The sequence below is a fragment of the Rhinoraja longicauda genome, chromosome 9 (genome assembly GCF_053455715.1).
Source record: "Rhinoraja longicauda isolate Sanriku21f chromosome 9, sRhiLon1.1, whole genome shotgun sequence".
NCBI classification, from domain to species: Eukaryota; Metazoa; Chordata; class Chondrichthyes; order Rajiformes; family Arhynchobatidae; genus Rhinoraja; species Rhinoraja longicauda.
Genome location: NC_135961.1, coordinates 27043823 through 27062724, shown reverse-complemented (window position 1 = coordinate 27062724; position 18902 = coordinate 27043823). Strand labels below are relative to the sequence as shown.

The 18902-nt window shown below is 40.3% G+C and overlaps 1 protein-coding gene across 1 annotated transcript in view; it reads left to right on the top strand.

Moving 5' to 3' along the window:
• The window catches only part of prkcea (protein kinase C, epsilon a), a 426235-nt gene extending 410247 nt beyond the window's left edge, over nucleotides 1-15988 (top strand). Inside the window, exons 14-15 of the mRNA XM_078405002.1 lie at nucleotides 1421-1567; nucleotides 13312-15988. Coding sequence (XP_078261128.1) covers nucleotides 1421-1567; nucleotides 13312-13458 — 294 coding nt within the window. The 3' untranslated portion in view covers nucleotides 13459-15988. The remainder of the gene's footprint in view (nucleotides 1-1420; nucleotides 1568-13311) is intronic.
• The last annotated feature ends 2914 nt before the right edge of the window (nucleotides 15989-18902 follow it).

The window sequence follows — 18902 nt, the reverse complement described above, 5'->3', positions numbered from 1 at the left end:
CATGGTACATTTTTCAAAGCTATGTAAGTCAAGCAGTTCTAAGAAGGCCAAATTGTCTGCCTCCACTGGATTCTGCCCAGGTTATCAGAACAAAACTCTATTACAAAAGCCAAATACCTGCAATTACTGAAATTGAAATTAAGAATAGTAATTGCTGGAAACAGAAATAAAATTAATGTGTTGTGTTGTGTTGTTGATCTTACATCATATGATTACAATGACTCCAAGTTTCTTTACCCATTGAGCTGTTGAGCACAGAAAGTCCTGTGATCCAAGGATTTTATTGCACGTTCTCTTGCTCAGTGTAAGTCAGGTTTCTGCCAGTGCTCCATTAAAAAATAATTCCTGATGTTAATTGTTAATCTGGCGGAGGATATGATATTTTTAACTTTGTAAACCCCAAAATTGTAATCAGGGCCTAAATCATATAATCTGCTCTCTTCTCTAAAGTTAGTTACAAGGGTTTTTTCAGGTTACACAATTAGTTCACTTGAAGAAAGCTTTTTGGCCATTTGATCCTGCCACCTCAGAATGCCAGACCTACTGTTTTCCCATTACAACATCAGGTTACTTCCTAACTGAGGCAATTGTTTAAATTTTAACTATGCTTCCTGGCAATCCATTCCAACTGTCAACCACCCTCTATGTAAAGAAATACTTCCTGGCTCCTGTCCTTTGAAGAGTTTCAAGGAGCCAGACTTTAGAAGACTTGGGAAACCACGTTTTCAGGAACCCAGGTGATTGTCAGACTGAACACAGAGCATATGTTTCTTTGAACAGTTTGAATAACTTCCTTACAGAATAGATTGTGGCTGACTTTGCATCACAATGAATCTCGTGAATAATTACATTCTAAACAGACTAAATATTTCTACTGTGTAAAATGGATTTAACAAAAGTCCAATCACTTTATGAATTTCAAAAACTGATGATATGATCTATAACTCTTACTATGATTAAGGATGAAGGAAGTTCCCAATGCCCAATTTCTACCTCTGAAAATGTAACTGTGTTTGCATCCGACAAACCTATTATTCTGCAACAGCCCTGTTAATAAATTGACGGATTAAAAGGTCCCATCATTGTAATTACCTCCAGGATATTCATAAAATCAGAATCATATACTGGTTTGGAATATCCTTATTCATCCTTTCCAGCTTCCAAAATTTTCTAATCTCAGACAGTTATTTCCAGATTGCTGCCTTTTTTGGGCATTTTTCAGAATTAAAAACCTTAATATTTTCTGCAAAAGTTGACATCGTATTGTGCATCCTGTATTTTTCCAAGTGAACTGACAGTTACATAATTTGTTATGGCTCTCTTGCACTATTGTGTGTAAGGAAATACTATACATTTGATTACATTATCCATGAAATGCCATACATTTGCAGTGTTTAATATCTGTCTTTCTCTATTTCAGTTCATGACAAAAAGCCCAAATAAACGTCTGGGCTGTGTTACATCACAAGGTGGGGAAGAGGCAATTAAACAACACCCATTTTTCAAGGAAATTGACTGGGTGCTGTTGGAACAGAAGAAAATCAAACCCCCGTTTAAACCAAGAATAGTAAGTACATTGTCTTGCAGTTTATTTACATGTAAACACATTTACAACATCGCATTACAAATGTGGATGCAGAAGTTCATTAACAGTGCTTTTATAGACTGTAGTGGAGAATATTAATTACCCGTTTTAAAAATGTTATCTTCAAAACAAATTGATTTTCTTTAAGCCATTTCATGTTTGTGCTTTATATCCATTGTATGCTAAGTCCTATGTGAACACATATTCTTCTGTTTTTAATGGGGATGTCGTAAACAGCAAGCAAAAGAAGATTCATACAAGTTGAACAGTTTCTGTAGTGGTTACCAATATTTACTTGCATGACTTTCATCAGTCTCTTCCTTCCTTCAGTTATTTTGTGCCACACCTAATAGTTTTCAGCAAAGTTGCCAGTATAATGACTTCCTTCAGTCTCTTCCTTCCTTCAGTTCTTTAGTGCCACACCTAATAGTTTTCGGCAAAGTTGCTAGTATAATTGACCAGTGCGAGTTATACCGCAGATGCTGAAATCTTGTGCACAAAACAAACTGCTGGAGGAACTCAGCGGGTCAGGCAGGATCTGGGGAGGGAAATGGACAGACAATGTTTCAGATTGGGATCCTTCTTCCAGACTGGAGTAGAAGGGTGATAATCAAGAGTCAAGAGTGTGCAATTGTCATATGTACTAAAATAGAACAATGAATGGGTAAAAGGAGGTGGGCATGGGGAAGAAATAGCTGGCAAGTAACAGGTTGATCCAGGTAAGGAGGGGTTGATAGATGGATGAGTCGGGTGGGGGAAAGAAAGGTGAGGGGATAAATATAGAACTAGAGGCAGACATTGTGGGAACAGAGGGGTGGGGTGAAGATGGTGAAAGAACTTAAGAGGGAGTGGAGGTAGATGAGAGACTCGGAGGGAGGGGGGCTAAATGATAGACAGAAAGGAATAGGAGGCTGGAAGAAAGAAAAGGTATGTGGGACTGGGTCTGAGTGACAGCTTGCCTATCTTACCTCGTGGTTCAGAAATGAATAGGTTTTAATCGTGCCTGTCCAGAATGACGGCAGTTGAACTAATACAGGTTACCTGCATATTTTCTGATCTCTGTACTCTTGCAATTTCTGTGTCAATGTCAAGAAATGCACCATTATTTGCGTATCGCCCAGCCCAACCAGTGTAACTCTTTCCCTTTGAATCTGATCTCAGAACACAGTTTAATTCTGAAGGACGTTGTTTTCCAAATAGGAAATATAATGACTAAAGCTCAATCATTCCAATTGGCCTTCTGAGACTAGTGTGCAGGAATCTGGGGGAAAAGGTCAGTCCAGAACAATAATAGTGTGCGATAGGACATTACAATTGGCCTTCTGAGACTAGTGTGCAGGAATCTGGGGGAAAAGGTCAGTCCAGAACAATAATAGTGTGCGATAGGACATTACAATTGGTCATTCCATTTGGCATGTCCAATGGGATATCACCAGGGAAATCACAAAAAGACTTTGAAGTGTTTGTATGTTGGTTGATATAGCAGCACAATGTGGAATGTTCCTTTCCGGAATTGTTGATAAGCTACATAATTCGAAATATAAACACATAGGTAAGGAATGCAATTTGTTACCAGCATTAAAAAATATCGTATGCAATAATTTAAATGAGGCACATGTGGTATTAAAGGCAACCTGAAGGGTTATTGCATACCATTTGGGCAGAGGCTCTTTGCCTCAAAATTCAACAGTGGCTAAGATCTCAGGAACTAATTGTCCATTGTACATGTACACATTGTCCATTGACATGCAGTTCATGTTGCCAGGATGAGAGGGTCTGAACTTTAGGGGGAGGTTGAGTAGACTGGGACTCTATTCCTTGACGGGCAGGAGGATAAGGGGTGATCTTATAGAGGTGTACAAAATCAAGAGAGGAATAGATCAGGTCGATGCACAGAGTCTTGTTCCCAGAGTAGATGAATCGAGGACCAGAGAACATAGGTTTAAGGTGAAAGGGAAAAAGTTTAATAGGTATCTGAGGGCTAATGTTTTCACACACAGGGTGATGGGTGTATGGAACAAGCTGCCAGAGGAGATAGTTGAAACAGTTAGACAGGTACATGGATAAGAAAGGTTTGGAGGGATATGGACCAAACGTGGGCAGGTGGGAATAGTGTAACTGTGATATGTTAGCCAGTGTGAGCAAGTTGGGATGATGGGCCTGTTTCCATACTGTATAACTCTATGACTATGTTCTGATCTAGAGGGCCAGTACAGAGAGGAAATGCAGGCCCAGACTAAATTGGGCCAAAAATAGCAATGTCCAGAGGCTTCTGATGAAAGGGATGGTTAAAATCAGAAACATGGGGGTCAAAGATTGGTGCTTCAGGGAGAGGGATGGAGTTGCCTGGAGATCAGAGCCTTTGTTGGGAAAGGGATGGAGTGGGTCAGCTGGTGGTGGGAATCTGAAGGTGGATGAGATGCCTGGAGATTAGAGCCACTTTAGAGGGTTGGGAGTCTGTTGGAAAATTAGGAAGTGCTGAGTAGAGTATCAGAAGTTGTTCAGGAGGTACATATTGCTCGACTTCCCTCAGAACATCGTGACCCCATTCTGCCAGGTAATGTCCCACACTTATTGAAAGCAGATTGGAATCATCTCATGCCATGTCAGGTGCACATAAGTGAATTGTTTTTGGACAAGACCGATTACATTTTCAGTGCTGTGATTTAGCTTGAAATGGTCATCATCACATTTCCAATCTGGAAGGAAAAAGTAGTACTTCTTTGTAGATCTTACCTGTGACTGCTTGGGTTTCCACCAGTGCTCTGGTTTCCTCCCACATCCCAAACATGTGCAGGTTTGTAGGTTAATTGGCCTCTGTAAAATTACCATTAATATGTAGGGTGTGAATGAGAAAGCGGGATAACATTGAAATAGTGTGAATAGATGATTCATGGTTGTCGTGGACTTGATGTGCCCAGTGACCTGTTTCCATGCTGTATTTCCCCCAGAAAGTTTAGTCTTCACCAGGCATCTGGTGGCTATTGAACAGCTGCTACTGACCATCGACGCATCCTCTGAGCTCCACTGTCATCCGAATACTTAGATGACAGTGAAGCTGTCTTAATGACGACATACACAACAAATCTGCTGACTGCACTTTTTGTGTGGGCATTGTAAATCACCTTGGGTACCACAGGTAAGATCAGGTGCATTGCTGGAAGAGTCATAAAAAAGTTCACATTCAAAGACCCTGTCCCCCGCAGAGTTCATAGAGAACCCATGCATCTCTTCCAATCTGTTCAAGGAGCGTTGTCTCCAATGATGAGGTTTTCCAGGTCAATCTTCACAGAGATATGGTGGCTCTCTGCAGGTGCACCTGCAGTCAAGTCAAGTCAAGTCAAACTTGACACATGTACACATGTATAAATGTCTGATGCTCTTTACTCCAGGAAGAGGGATAATTTGTTTTTCAAAAGGACGTGTCCCTGGAAAATGAAAACTGCTTGATAATGCTTGACCCACAGTGGCATTCAGTCTTTGATTGTCATGTTGAAGGTTATTTTGACTGCAACAAGTATTAAAGGTGGGCTTCCAATGCCCTTGGTTTCATCTATAATTTACCATGAAATGACTGATCACTTTTGAATTGACTACACTTTGCCTCTTTGTGCAAATACATTTCAGCAGCAGAGTGATTTGTGGTACAAAGTATTTGTACAGTTTGTTGTGGGTCCTGTTACCTATGAGGCAGTGACAATACGTTGTCAGTTCCTTGGACATTCAGGATTACTATTACCCAATACTCATGACTCATTTAAACCCATAAAAGACAATCCAACAACTGTTGTGTCTAAATGCAGGATGCAGCTAGATGCAGGAAAAATGTTCCCAAAGTTGGGGGAGTCCAGAACTAGGGGATACAGTCTGAGAATAAAGGGGAGGCCATTTAAAACTGAGGTGAGAAGAAACCTTTGCATCCAGAGAGTTGTGAATTTGTGGAATTTTCTGCCACGGAAGGCATTGGAGGCCAATTCACTGGATGAATTTAAAAGAGAGTTAGATAGAGCTCCAGGGACTAGTGGAATCAAGGGATATGTGGAGAAGGCAGGCATAGGTTACTGATTGTGGATGATCAGCCATGATCACAATGAATGGTGGTGCTGCTTTGAAGGGCCAAATGGCCTCCTCCGGCACCTATTTTCTATGTTTCTATCTCAGGGAATCCTTCTCATTCTCTCTGAGTACAGAAGTTAGGAGGTCATGTTATAGTTATATAAGATGTCGGTGAGGCCGCATTTAGAGTATTGTGCTCAGTTTTGGTCACCATATTATAGGAAAGATGTTGTCAAGTTGGAAAGGGTACAGAGAAGATTTACAAGGATGTTGCCAGGAGTCGAGGGATTGAGCTACGGAGAGAGGTTGAGTAGACCAAGGCTTTATTCCTTGGAGCACAGGAGGATGAGGGTTGAGCTTATAGAGGTGCACAAAATCATGAGAGGAATAGATTGGGTAAACATACAGAGTCGTTTGCCCAGAGTAGGGAAATCGAGAACCAGAAGACATGGGTTGAAGATGAGCGGGAAAAGATTTAATGGGAACCTGAGGGGTGACTTTTGTACACAAAGGGTGGAACAAGTTCCCGGAGGAGGTAGTCGAGGCAGTCACTATTGCAAAGTTTAAGAAACATTTAGGCAGGTACATGGATATGGCAGATTTAGAGGCATGTGGGTCAAAGGCAGGCACGTGGGACAAGTGTAGATGGGGCAAGTTGAGCTGAAGGGCCTGTTTCCATGCTGCGTGGCTCTATGCCTCAGTGACTCTCAAGTTACATTGTCCTTAAACATTTGATTTAGGTTATCTAGAGTTCATCAGTTCATTTCTCAGAACTTGAAATGCTAACGGCATAGCCCAGGGTGAAGATTTAGAATGATGTGTGATCAGAAACTCAGGCTCATGTTAGTTTAGTTCAGTGATGGAAATGGGTTTTAGGAACTAGGGGTACTCTAAGGTCCGTGAGGCTGAGTTTGGGAAGGAAGGTGGGGGGGGGGAGATTTTTTAATGTGCGGTCATACCCATGTAAGAGTACAAGAATGCATAACTTGTTTATTGTGTATTTATAATATAGTTTATTGTGTATTATATGTCATAGCTGCTTTCTGGCATCTCTCCCTCTCTCTCTCTGTTTACGTTACAAAATGTTCCATAATGGTATATAACCTCCATTTTTTTCTGTCACCTCCTCCTTCTTTCTGCATGCCGTTTCTTCAGCACGCTTTCTGCCACTAAGAAGCCATGTCCTCACATATTCTTCGGGGTTGAATTTTGACAGAGGAGGACCCACCAACTTAATAAATAGAAGAGTTGAGAGATGATCAGTTTGAAGTCTTGCACGTTGTGGTGACATGCAGAAATTCATGCCACTGAAGCTTCTTTCTCATTCTGCTGTTGATAACGGAATTGTATTTACAGCCGTTACCATCTGTTGAAAATCTGCAGAAACTATCTTCCCTTTAGATTCCTTGAATTCTCTGAAGGCTCTGACACAAAGCCGACCATTTAAGCCAAATTGTTCTGTCATTTCTTCTACATCATTGTCCCCAAAGGTAAAAAGTGAATCTTCTGGAATATTGTTAATATCTAAATATTTCGACATGTTAATTAACTTTTTACATTTATCATTGGAAGCTGTTGTAGATTCAAGCAGCCTGGATTTCATATTATTGACCAAACTCCTCAAAAACTGTTGTCTATGTATAGTAGGTACTTTACCAGCTCTCAAATTTATTCCATTAAATATCATCTGGCTTGTTGCTTTCTCCACTTGAGTATAAAATTTTCCTGGCTTCTCTATTTGACATTCAAGAACCTTGATAGTTCGTTTAAGTTCCTCATGTGCTTTACTAAGTGTACAATTTCGGTTCTGCAGTTCAAGTGACAGTTCAGACAACTCTAGCAAACTGTCCATCAACAAGCCCAAATTATTTACGAAAGCTGATGACTAATGCTTTTTTCAGCCCCTCATACTTTGCTCTCTCTGCACTAGATCTTGAAGCATCACAGCGTGCTTTTCCAAAATGCTCCCAAATAGCTTTATAAGACTGCCACATTGCCTTTACAGTTCGCTAAGACGAAGCAACCCATCTCACACTGAAAACACGACCAATTTTCAACAGTGACAGTGAAGAGCCTCAGCACATGCAGTTAACTCATCCTGATTCTTAGGAGACCTATGATATAAGGAATACAATTTATCACAAAATATCTGAAAATGATTCAAACCTGCAACTTCATTTATAGCATCACCTACACTGAGTTCAAGCCTGTGACTGGCACAGTGCCAAACAGTTGCATTCGGGAAATCATCAAGAAATAGTTTTGCAACCCCTGCATGTCGTCCTAACATTACTGATGCACCATCAATTACAAGTGATATCACATTTTCTTTTAGGTACTGTATCAGTCACTAGTCCTAGTGCATCAGTCACTGAAAGGAAGCATGCAGGTACAGCAGGCAGTGAAGAAAGCCAATGGAATGTTGGCCATCATAACAAGAGGAGTTGAGTATAGGAGCAAAGAGGTCCTTCTGCAGTTGTACAGGCCCTAGTGAGACCGCACCTGGAGTACTGTGTGCAGTTTTGGTCTCCAAAATTGAGGAAGGATATTCTTACTATTGAGGGCGTGCAACGTAGGTTTACTAGGTTAATTCCCGGAATGGCGGGACTGTCATATGTTGAAAGACTGGAGCGACTGAGGCTTGTATACACTGGAATTTAGAAGGATGAGAGGGGATAATCTATTCTAATTTAATTCTAATCCATTCTAATTTAACTGAAACAACTGAGGCACAGTGGCAGAGAGGCACAGCGGCAGAGCGGCAAATAAAATAACGTGGAATAGTAAAATAACATGACTTTACTTGAGCCCCGTGCTTGCGGTCCGGTAGCCCTGACAGTGAGTTTAAGAAATTCTCCCTTGAATTTTATTCAAAGGAACGCGGTGTCATTAATACATGGTCAAAACACAATTACATTTACTGAGGAATGTGGATCGATGTATTGATGACACATTGTATAACTACTACCTGTTAACTACTGGCTGCTAACAACTGCTAACAGTGGCAGTTAACAAATCGTTTTCGTCTGAGTTGAATAAAGTGATAAACGACTCGAATCTTTCTGCAGTACTCATTAAACCCGAGCTGGAAATTGAAAACTAGGGGAACACCGTCGCCCTGCGTACCCCCCCATTTCCATCACTGGTTTAGTTTGAGATACACCATGGAAACAGGCCCTTCGTCTCACCAAATCCACACCGACCATCAATTACCAGTTCACTTGTTCCATGTTATCCCAGCATCTACAAACTGGGGCAAAGTTACAGAAACCAATTAACCTATAAACCTGTACAGTTTTGGAATGTGGGAGGAAACCAGAGCACCTGGGGAAAACCTATGCAGTCATAGGGAGAATGTACAAACTCTACACGGGTCAGCACCGTAGTCAAAAATGGGTCTCTGGCACTGTGAGGCGGCAGCTCTACCACTGAGCCACCATGCCGCCCTAAACAGACTAACTTGTGGTGATCAGCAGAGCCATCGCCTAATCTACAGTATCTCCACTGAAGGGGTGATCACATTGTCAATAGGTAATGCAATACGCTATATTGGAAAATATTACAAATGAGCTGTAGTATTTCTCATCTCACACAAGCTGGAGATGAGAAAACATTTCTTCACACAGAGAGTGGTGAGTCTGTGGAATTCTCTGCCACAGAAGGTAGTTGAGGCCAGTTCATTGGCTATATTTAAGAGGGAGTTAGATGTGGCCCTTTTTGCTAAAGGGATCAGGGGGTATGGAGAGAAGGCAGGTACAGGCTACTGAGCTGGATGATCAGCCATGATCATATTGAATGGCGGTGCAGGCTCGAAGGGCCAAATGGCCTACTCCTGCACCTATTTTCTATGTTTCTAGTTTTACCTGGAGTGTGTGTGGAGCCCAGCGGCACAAGGGTGACACAGTAGCACAGCGGTAGAGTTGCTGCCTTACAGTGCCAGAGACCCGGGTTTGATCCTGACTGTGGGTGCTGTGTGTACAGAGTTTGTACGTTCTCCCTGTGTGGGTTTTCTCCGGGTGCTCTGGTTTCCTCACACAATCCAAAGACGTCCAATTACGGTTTGTAAATTAATTGGCTTTTGTAAATTGTCCCTAGTGTGCAGGATAGTGCTAGTGTACAGTGATCAGTGGTCGGTGGGCCAAAGGGCCTGTTTCCGTGCTGTATCTCCAAAGTAAATTAAAGTACTAAAGACTGTTGGTGAAAAGTTGTTGAAAGTTGAAAGGGCAGAGTTTTACACCTCTGCATTTGGCATGGAAAGGGCAGCGCTCAGGGAAATAAGAATTTCAACTGATTTAAGAACAAACCATTCCACTTTGCAAGTATTAGTCCATTTGAAATGTTGATGAGAGAGTGGAAGTGGGGAGGGAGAGATTTGTTTTACAGCAAAAATGGTCGGACATGATCAGTATAATGTCATCCTGTTGAGTGGATGATGAGGTTATGGTGGCGGTCATTGTCGTGGTTCCAGGAGGAAGCTGAAGCGATGAGGACGAAAGTGTAGGAAATTATGTTAAAATATCCGAAACCATGGTCATCTCATGCTAACACATATCTAACCATTACTTCCTGATCTCTACCTATTACAACAGAGAAGGATTCCATTCAGCCCATCAAATCCATGTTAGTTCTCAATGGACTAATCTCATTAGGTCCTTTCTCCATCTTATTTTCTTGGAGCCCTGCAACTTATTCTCACCCGGATACTTCATCGAGTCCCCCTCGGATCTTTCTTTCCTTTGCCACATAGTTACGCTCATGGGCAATTTATAATAATCAATCAAATGCCAGTTCATTTCCAGGATGTCGAAGGAAAGCGGAGCAACAGGTAGAAACGTATCCAGTCACTGGGTGAATGTGCAACTCCACATAGTCGACAAGCAAGATCAGGGTTGAATCCATGTCCCAGGACGTGTGGTACAGTAGCACTGACTACTGTACCACCACGCTATGTGTGCTTTATGTGGACTCTACTGGAATCTTCTATTTCGTGGCTTGAGCCTTAAACTTAAAAATTATCTTGGCATGTCCATTTTTAAGATAGGGTTGCAGTATAATATCTGCTATGGGTGTCAAATTGTGTTATTAAATTGAAATGGTTGAATAGATTGTCAGGGATGGTAACTTCAATAATGACAGAACTCGGGTCTGAAGGCAGAGTATATGCTTTGGTAACTATGAACATTTAGGTGCATAGAAATAATCTTATTTGAAAAAGTTCATATCAACATGTGAAGGACTTCTAAATGTGCTCATTGTGGTTTGGGTGGTTCATCTAACCAGACTGCTCACCTATTCCATTTCCTGCTTATCTGACAGTCGACTGCACAGTAATTATAGGACACTGAATGTCTGGGAAAATCTCGTTTAACATCTACATCAAGGTTTCAGAGAGGTTCTTGACAAAGGTGACGAAGAGGGCACTGGTGTGTGGTTTAACCGTAGTTACCCAGTGCCATATTACTTCTCTGCTTTAACCACAACTATAACTGTTGAATGTCTGCTTGAAAGTGGTTTGAAACCTTGAAAAGTTCATGAACTTTCAGCCATATAGTCACGTAGGAGGAACACACACAGAAAGACCCACACAATCACACACACACACACACACACACACACACACACACACACACACACACACACACACACACACACATGCACAGCACATTAAAGTTGAACATATATTAAATAAGTTTTTTTTATGTGGTCCTGAACAAAATAGGACCACAGAAAATAGCTTCCATAAAATGCTTGATCTTTGTAATCTGCTCAGGATTAGCTCCTGTTTCCAGCTTTTTAAGGTTTTGAGTTTATCTATCTCCAACCCATAGTTACTTTAAATATTGTTATTGCATTATATGGATAAGCTATACAAACATTTTGAACCAACAGTGAAGCCTCTCAAAATCAAGCCACTCAATCAGTGTTGCGGAATAAAACTACATTCTTCATTCGATATCTTGTTAATTCATTTTTCAATATTTGGGCATCAATGGCAAGGCCATCATTAATTGTTCATCCCTAATTGTACTTGAGAAAAGGATGTTGAACAACTTCCCCAACAGTCACTGTCTTTCTGGTCAAGGTCATCTCAGGGAAAAGAATTCTAGATGTTAGATCCGGTGACAACGAAGCGCCAGAGATATATTTCCAAATCAGAATCGTGTGCGACCTGGAAGCTAACCTGCAGTTGCGATATTCCCAAAAGGCTCTACAGTTGCACAGTGGTAGTGTTGCTGTCTTACAACGCCACAGTCCTGGGTTCGATCCTGACGACAGATGCTATCTGTACGGAGTTTGTACGTTCTCCCTATGACTGCATGGGTTTTCGCCGGGTGCTCCAGTTTCCTCCCCCATTCCAAAGATGTGTAGTTTTCATAGGTTAATTGGCTTCTATAAATTCTCTCTAATGTGTAGGATAGAACTGGTGTACGGGGGATCGCTGATTCCAAGCTCTGTGGGCCGAAGGGCTTGTTTCTACACAGTATCTCTAAACTAAACTAAATTCGCTGCCTTGTAATTTTATTGGTAGATGATTTGGCTTAGGACGTGCTTTTGGAGTGGCCAAGGTAACTGAAGCAGAGTGATACAAACCACGTGCAGGGAGATGGGAGTAGTTTGGATTGGTATCATTGTCAACACTGACAGCCTGCGCCAACTTGGCCTGTTCCTGTAATGTACTGTTCAGTGTTCTATGCATTTTGCAGATGATATGCCACTACAGCCACACTTAAGGAAATGGTTATTCCCTGGTAATTTTGAGCTGTTAATGTTACTTTGCCCTTTATTGGGCCACGATTGATAGTTGTCAAGGCCTTGCTACATGTATCTGTAGACTGCTTCATTTACTGAGGAGTTGCATATGTGATAGTGGCTCTGGTGCCAGTCAAACATGCTGCTTTCTCAAGCTTTTTGTATTGTTGGAGTTTTTAAAAGATACTTGAATCCATCAAAGATAGGCACTTTACAGCTTTCCCCTCAAATTTGGCTGCCATAGAAATGTGTCTCCACCTTGCATCTGCTTCATAACTGAATGCATGTGAGATCTTAACCAACAACTCCACAACAAACAGAATCTCAGTTGAAGATGGCATCAACCAAACCCACGCCATCACCCCAAAACTTTTCTCCATCGTTCTCATCCCATTGTTGCACCTCACATCCAGCAAGTTTCACATGGGTGAAGGTAATCTACAGGGCAAACAGGAAACTGTTTAACTTCCACTCCAGAACCTTACGTTAACCAATTTCAGTCATGAAGCTCCAGTACATAGATTGCATTTTAGGGGCTGAGCTCCAAGTCCTGTCCCAAAATTGCATTCAGCCATGTTGAAGTATTGGGAGCCAGGCTTCCAGCAAAAGACTGCGCTCAGTCTGACTCAAGAGTAGGCAGTCAGAGATTTCAATGCAATGGATAATATCCTCCCTTATTTTGTCCCCATTTTAACCAGAAGCAGTGTTTCTGCAGGTAAAATTCTTTCCACAGATCAATGTAAATATCACATTTGTACAGCAGTGGAGGCAGCAGCCTCATGTTATTGAAAGTTTCAATTACTGCTGCAAATATTGCACTGTTTGGTGCTTATGTGTGTGAATCAATATTCTTTCTTTCTCAGGCTCCAAAGCCACCATTATGTGTCCTACTAAAATACTTCTCATTATTCTTCTTTTAGAAAACCAAAAGGGATGTGAACAACTTTGACCAAGACTTCACATGTGAGGATCCTGTATTGACGTTGGTGGATGATGCTATTGTTAAGCAAATAAACCAAGATGAATTTAAAGGTTTCTCTTATTTCGGTGAGGCGTCGATAGCCTAAGACTTCCTGGTACTGCCATGACATCCAATGGTGTGACAAATCTAGCAAGTTTTTAGGATCAAGCTACTTAGTACTGTGTAGTACCTGTATTTCCCTGCAGTGATATGTGTTTATATTTTTTCTTTGTTTCCATTAAATTAATGCACTCCAAGATTTTAATTCCTTAATTTCTATTTACAGATTAGTATTATTATTTTGCCCATACTTTCAGTCCTACATTACAACTGGGCTTTAAGAAGAAACCAGTGTGTGTAATGCAAACAGTATTAAAAGTTCTGTACTACTTGTAGTACTGCAGGTTCATTCATATGCAGCAGGAATTCCAGTACAAGGAAGTGGAACAGCTGTGTATCAACAACAGCACGTGAAGCAAAATTACATACCAGAGCTTGAATTGGAAATAGAAGCTAAAGGAAAGTCAACCATTGGCCAGCTTGTCTTGCCGACCAGTTGATCATTCCACCAGTGCGGAAATTGCTCAGGCAAAGAGAAAAGGTTACAGAGTGGTTTATTTTATTACATTTATCTTTTTTTGTGGAGATCTTACACTGTTTTAAATTGTCACTTATTTGTGCAATTTTTAGTGAATTTGTGTGTTTGAAATCACGTCATACATCTGGATGCTGCCTCGCCTAGATGAATACTCAACCCAGTAGATTGCGAGTCGGTCATGATTGTGTGCTCACCTAGTTGACTACTCAATTCTTTGGTGACTGCCCTACAGCATACAGTGTAACATTTTGCTGTAACAGATCTTGAACAATCACATTGCACTGAATTGTAGGCTGTATTTAAAACCAATGTGCGTCACCAAAACCAGAGTTACCTTGAGTTATTTGTTATTGTAGTGTGTTAATTTGGCACATTGCACAAATTCTTGTTTGTACTACTGCCCCTCACCTGTACTATATTTTTAAAATGTGTATCTTATTTTTGACTAAGATATGAGGGTATGAAATATTGACCATCATCCCCAGGCACCGTAGACAACTGATGATCAAATGACATAAAAACTGACAAAATATATGATGATTTGACTCTTTATGAGTAATCCTCTGAAAATTGTGATTGTGGTTGAGGATATGATGGTGTACGCGAATGCTAACAAGCAGGCCCTTTCTGGTTGTATTTTAGTTTAATATTTCATGTGTATATGAATGTGACTGAATGTGTGTATGCATGCATGAGTGCGTGCCCCTAATGGCACTTATAATTTTACTGGATTGGTATCCCAGTTACTGGGACCCACATTAGCTGATGCATCTGGATTCCCAGATGTGCTGAAGTACTTGTGAGTCGCAAGGTAGCACTAAAAAGGGCTCTTTGCTATTTGTACAGGCAAAAAGTTGTAAATACTGTTGCATGTTCAGGCATATTATATATATTATATATATAGTATATATATATTAGTCATTGAAATAAAGTAATTAATGATAATGTCCATGTGCAATACTCTGTATTTGTTCAAATTGTTGTCTAATTTGTTTTTTTTGGTCCTATGTCATAACCTTGTATTAAGCTATACTGGAGCTCTTGAAGTAGAGTGCTTCAAACTGCATTAAGGGTATTATTAAACAGTAAGATGGATATTATTGCAAGCATTTGCAGTGTTGTTACAATTGCTCTCTTAAGGCAAGTTTGCTCAGAACAGAGATTCGAGTTGAAGGGGCATTTTTAATTATTTATGGGGCAAGAGACCATTTTTGTATGCAGAACTAAAAGGATGGAACATTTTTTTTGTATCCTGTACATCCCTCAAGCTTCAATCTACTGTTTTAAGCATGAGATTAATGGAGATATTGATTTAAAGCAGACCTTAAGCACACTTGTATTTAGTTTGTACAGTTAAAGGACAGGTAAGACAGGTGATCATGTTGGTTCAATAAAAGTAAATGGGCGCTCAAACTTGTTTGGCCAAAGGACCTCTTTCCATGCCATGTGACTATGATTGTGAAAATTTGCATGGACAGATAATCATTCTCTCATTATCAGCTTTTCCTTTACCATTCATTATTGGTTTACATGCAAAGAAAATAAATCTGTATTCCCTCCTTGCTTAATTCTAAAACTTTTATTTCTCTTAAATCTGGAAGCAAGTTCCAAAACTTTCCGATCTGTAGTTTGTCATTTTTGTCTATCTGCCTACTTCAATGCAAAAATAAAGCTACAGTGTTTCTGTCCCTATGCTCCTTTCTCATTCATCTTCTATTACATAGAAGAAAAGAATCGCATGTCTGCTTTACGGAGAGTGATAAAAGGTTTGTCTCCAAAAACAAGGCTAAATAAATTACCTCTTTTTAACTTAAGTAATGTACAGAATGAGTCTGGCTGAATCAAAATGTTTTAAGTTTAGTCGCTCTTTTTTTGTGATGCTTTGTACAAAAGTTGTTTTCTTCATGGATGTATTTTAACTCTCCTGCCATAATTAGTGTTATTTCATTGTAAACCTTGTTAATGTGTGCCAAATGTACTGTGTGCAGCAGAATGTGAATGTGTAATATTTGTTTTAAGACCCAATAAAAAAGTACAATGTCAATGCAAGATCCATTAGATGTCTTTTACTTCTCAATTATAGAATTGTGTATTTATTGAGGTAGATGAGGACAAGAGTGGAATTTCAGTCACAAACCTATCAATGTTGAGTTATGTTCTGTTGAGTTTTCACTCCATTGAATGGATATTTTTGGCCTGACAGGTGTTGCCCAGAAGTTAACCATCTTTCAATTGTGTGCAGAGAATACCAGAGCAAGCCAAAGAACCGAATTGGGTTGATGTCCAATTCTGGGGAGAATACATGAACATGGGGTTTTTATGTGTGGGAAAGAGAAAATTTTCCTGTGCCATTTTCTCCTTGAAACTGTTCATTTCAACTTTGTGCTTCTCAGTTGCCAGAAGGTGACTGAATCAGGTGCTCTGGTTCTCAGTAGCATTCTGAAATTGGCAACCTTCCTCTAGGATCTCACCCCTGGAAAATCCAGATGCTGCCCGGGTTAGGATTGTTTCTCAGTTTTCTCCTGTGCCTTTCCAGATTCGGCAACTTGCAAACTGATGTGCTGCAAGTTCATTGTTGCTCGAGATTAGGGTGGCAAATGGTATGTTCACCTTTGTAGATCTGAAATTAGATATAGGGAAAACATATCATTATTGGACAGAGTGCTAGTGAGCCCACACCCAGAGTAGAGTGCACAACTTGGTCCCTAAGAATATAGTCATGTTAGAAGAAATCCAATAGAGATTTGCCAGGCCTATTCCGGGGATAAGAAGATTGTCCTAACATGGGCAACTAAAGAAGTTGGATCTGTATTTCTTTTTGAGTTTCGGAGAATGAGTAGTGATCTTTTGAAACATTAAGATAAGAGGAGGGCATGACTGGGTAGTTGTTGAGATGTTTATACTGGGAGGTTTCAACAAGGAGTCAGTTACAAGATAAGGGGACAACCATTTAAAACTGAATTGGATAATAATTTCTTCTTGCAGTGGAATTCCCCACACTGAAGAATGGTGGAGGCTGGATCAGTGAAGGTATTTATGGAGAAACGAGACTTGAGGACTAAGGCACACAAGAAGAAATTAGGTTTGTTGGGTGATTGAATTCTGCTCCTATTTTCTTGTGAATTAAGAATTTTCTACCATGCAAATCTGGTGACAGTGATAACTATAAGAGCTCTGTGCTTTATTCTCGGTCATTTAATACCATCCCTGGAATGAAGAGGCATTAATGCCATTCTTAGATGTTAGATATAGACAGAAGTTACAATTCCCATGCTGGATGCTATATGTTGCCATACCACATTAATATTCTCTGCTTGTGTGAGTACATATAATATTGTAGGCAGCATATGGAATTGGAGATAAACTGAAAACAGGAAATAAGGGAGGAAATCAGGAAATGTCATCAACGATTTTATAAGAGAACTTAAAAATATTCATTTATGAAAACTATTAAAAGTCAAAAGTAGTGTTTTCTTTTGTTATGAGCCAAGGTTTATTACATTACCTGAGTGCAGTCCAAAAACAAATATCAGCCTGAGAGGATAGGACATTCCTAAGATACGCATTCCTTCTCTTCAGATATGCTGACTGTCCTGCTGGGTTACTCCAGCATTTTGTGTCTATCTTCGGTTTAAACCAACATCTGCTGTTCCTTCCGATCCAATCAACTTCCTGTTAATTAAATTTTAATTGGAAAATCCAACAACTGTTGTTTCCAAATTTTATCTGGTGGGAAATTCTGCCCAAGATCTCTGCTTTTGTCTCATCAAGGGCTATCCAATTAACAGAAGTAACATAAGAATACAGCAATGTATCTCCTTATTTTGAGGCAAGATGGAAGGCTTAGAATTTATGTCACTGTTATGAAACTCCCAATTTGTTTTGACTTTCAGAAAAATTGATCTTAGTTAAAGGGATATAGTATTTCATCATTCCTGATAAGCTATTAAGTGAAATCTTAAGTGAAAAATAAGTTCTTTTTTACTTTATCGTAGAAGTTCCAATGTTTTCTGATGTCTCCTTGGAGGTCCAAGTGGAAAAGGTGAGTGCAAGGAGAATTCTCTTTCCCACAACTTAAAAGAAGTTGTTAAGTGTCCCAATAATCCTGCAGAAAGCACACAACAAAAGAAAAAATAGCGAAAGTTGGAAATAGTCGGCAGGTCAAGCAGCATCTTGGGAGAGCTGTACTGTAAGGAGTTTGTACGTTCTCCCTGTGACCTGCGTGGGTTTTCTCCGAGATCTTCGGTTTCCTCCCACACTCCAAAGACGTACAGGTATGTAGGTTAATTGACTGGGTAAATGTAAAAATTGTCCCTAGTGTGTGTAGGATAGTGTTAGTGTGCGGGGATCGCTGGGCGGTGCGGACTTGGTGGGCCGAAAAGGCCTGTTTCCGCGCTGTATCTGAAATATGAAAAATATGAAAAAATATGAGAGAATTAAAGGCTCTAAAACTTGAATATGTTCTGTGCATTTCACTATTCTTTATATATTTGAGATCAACTAAGATTTTATTGGTGATGGACATACCTTTAGAAAGGAGATGAGGAGGAATTTCTTTAGCCAGAGGGTGGTTGAATCTGTGGAATTCTTTGCAAGAGATAGCTGTGGAAGCCAAGTAATTGGGTATTTTTAAAGCGGAGATTGACAGGTTTTTGATTAGTAAGGGTGTCAAAGGATATATGGAGAAGGCAGGAGAATGGGGTTGAGAGTCATAGTCATTGAGCTATGTAGCGTGGAAACAGGCCCTTCGGCCCAACTTGCCCACACTGGCCAACATATCCCAGCTACACAAGTCCCACCTGCCTACGTTTGGCCCATATCCCTCCAAAGCTGCCCTATTCATGTACCTGTCTAACTGTTTCTTAAACATTGCAATAGTCCCAGCTTCAATTACCTTCTCTAGCAGCTCATTCCATACTCCCACCACCCTTTGTGTGAAAAGATTATCCCTC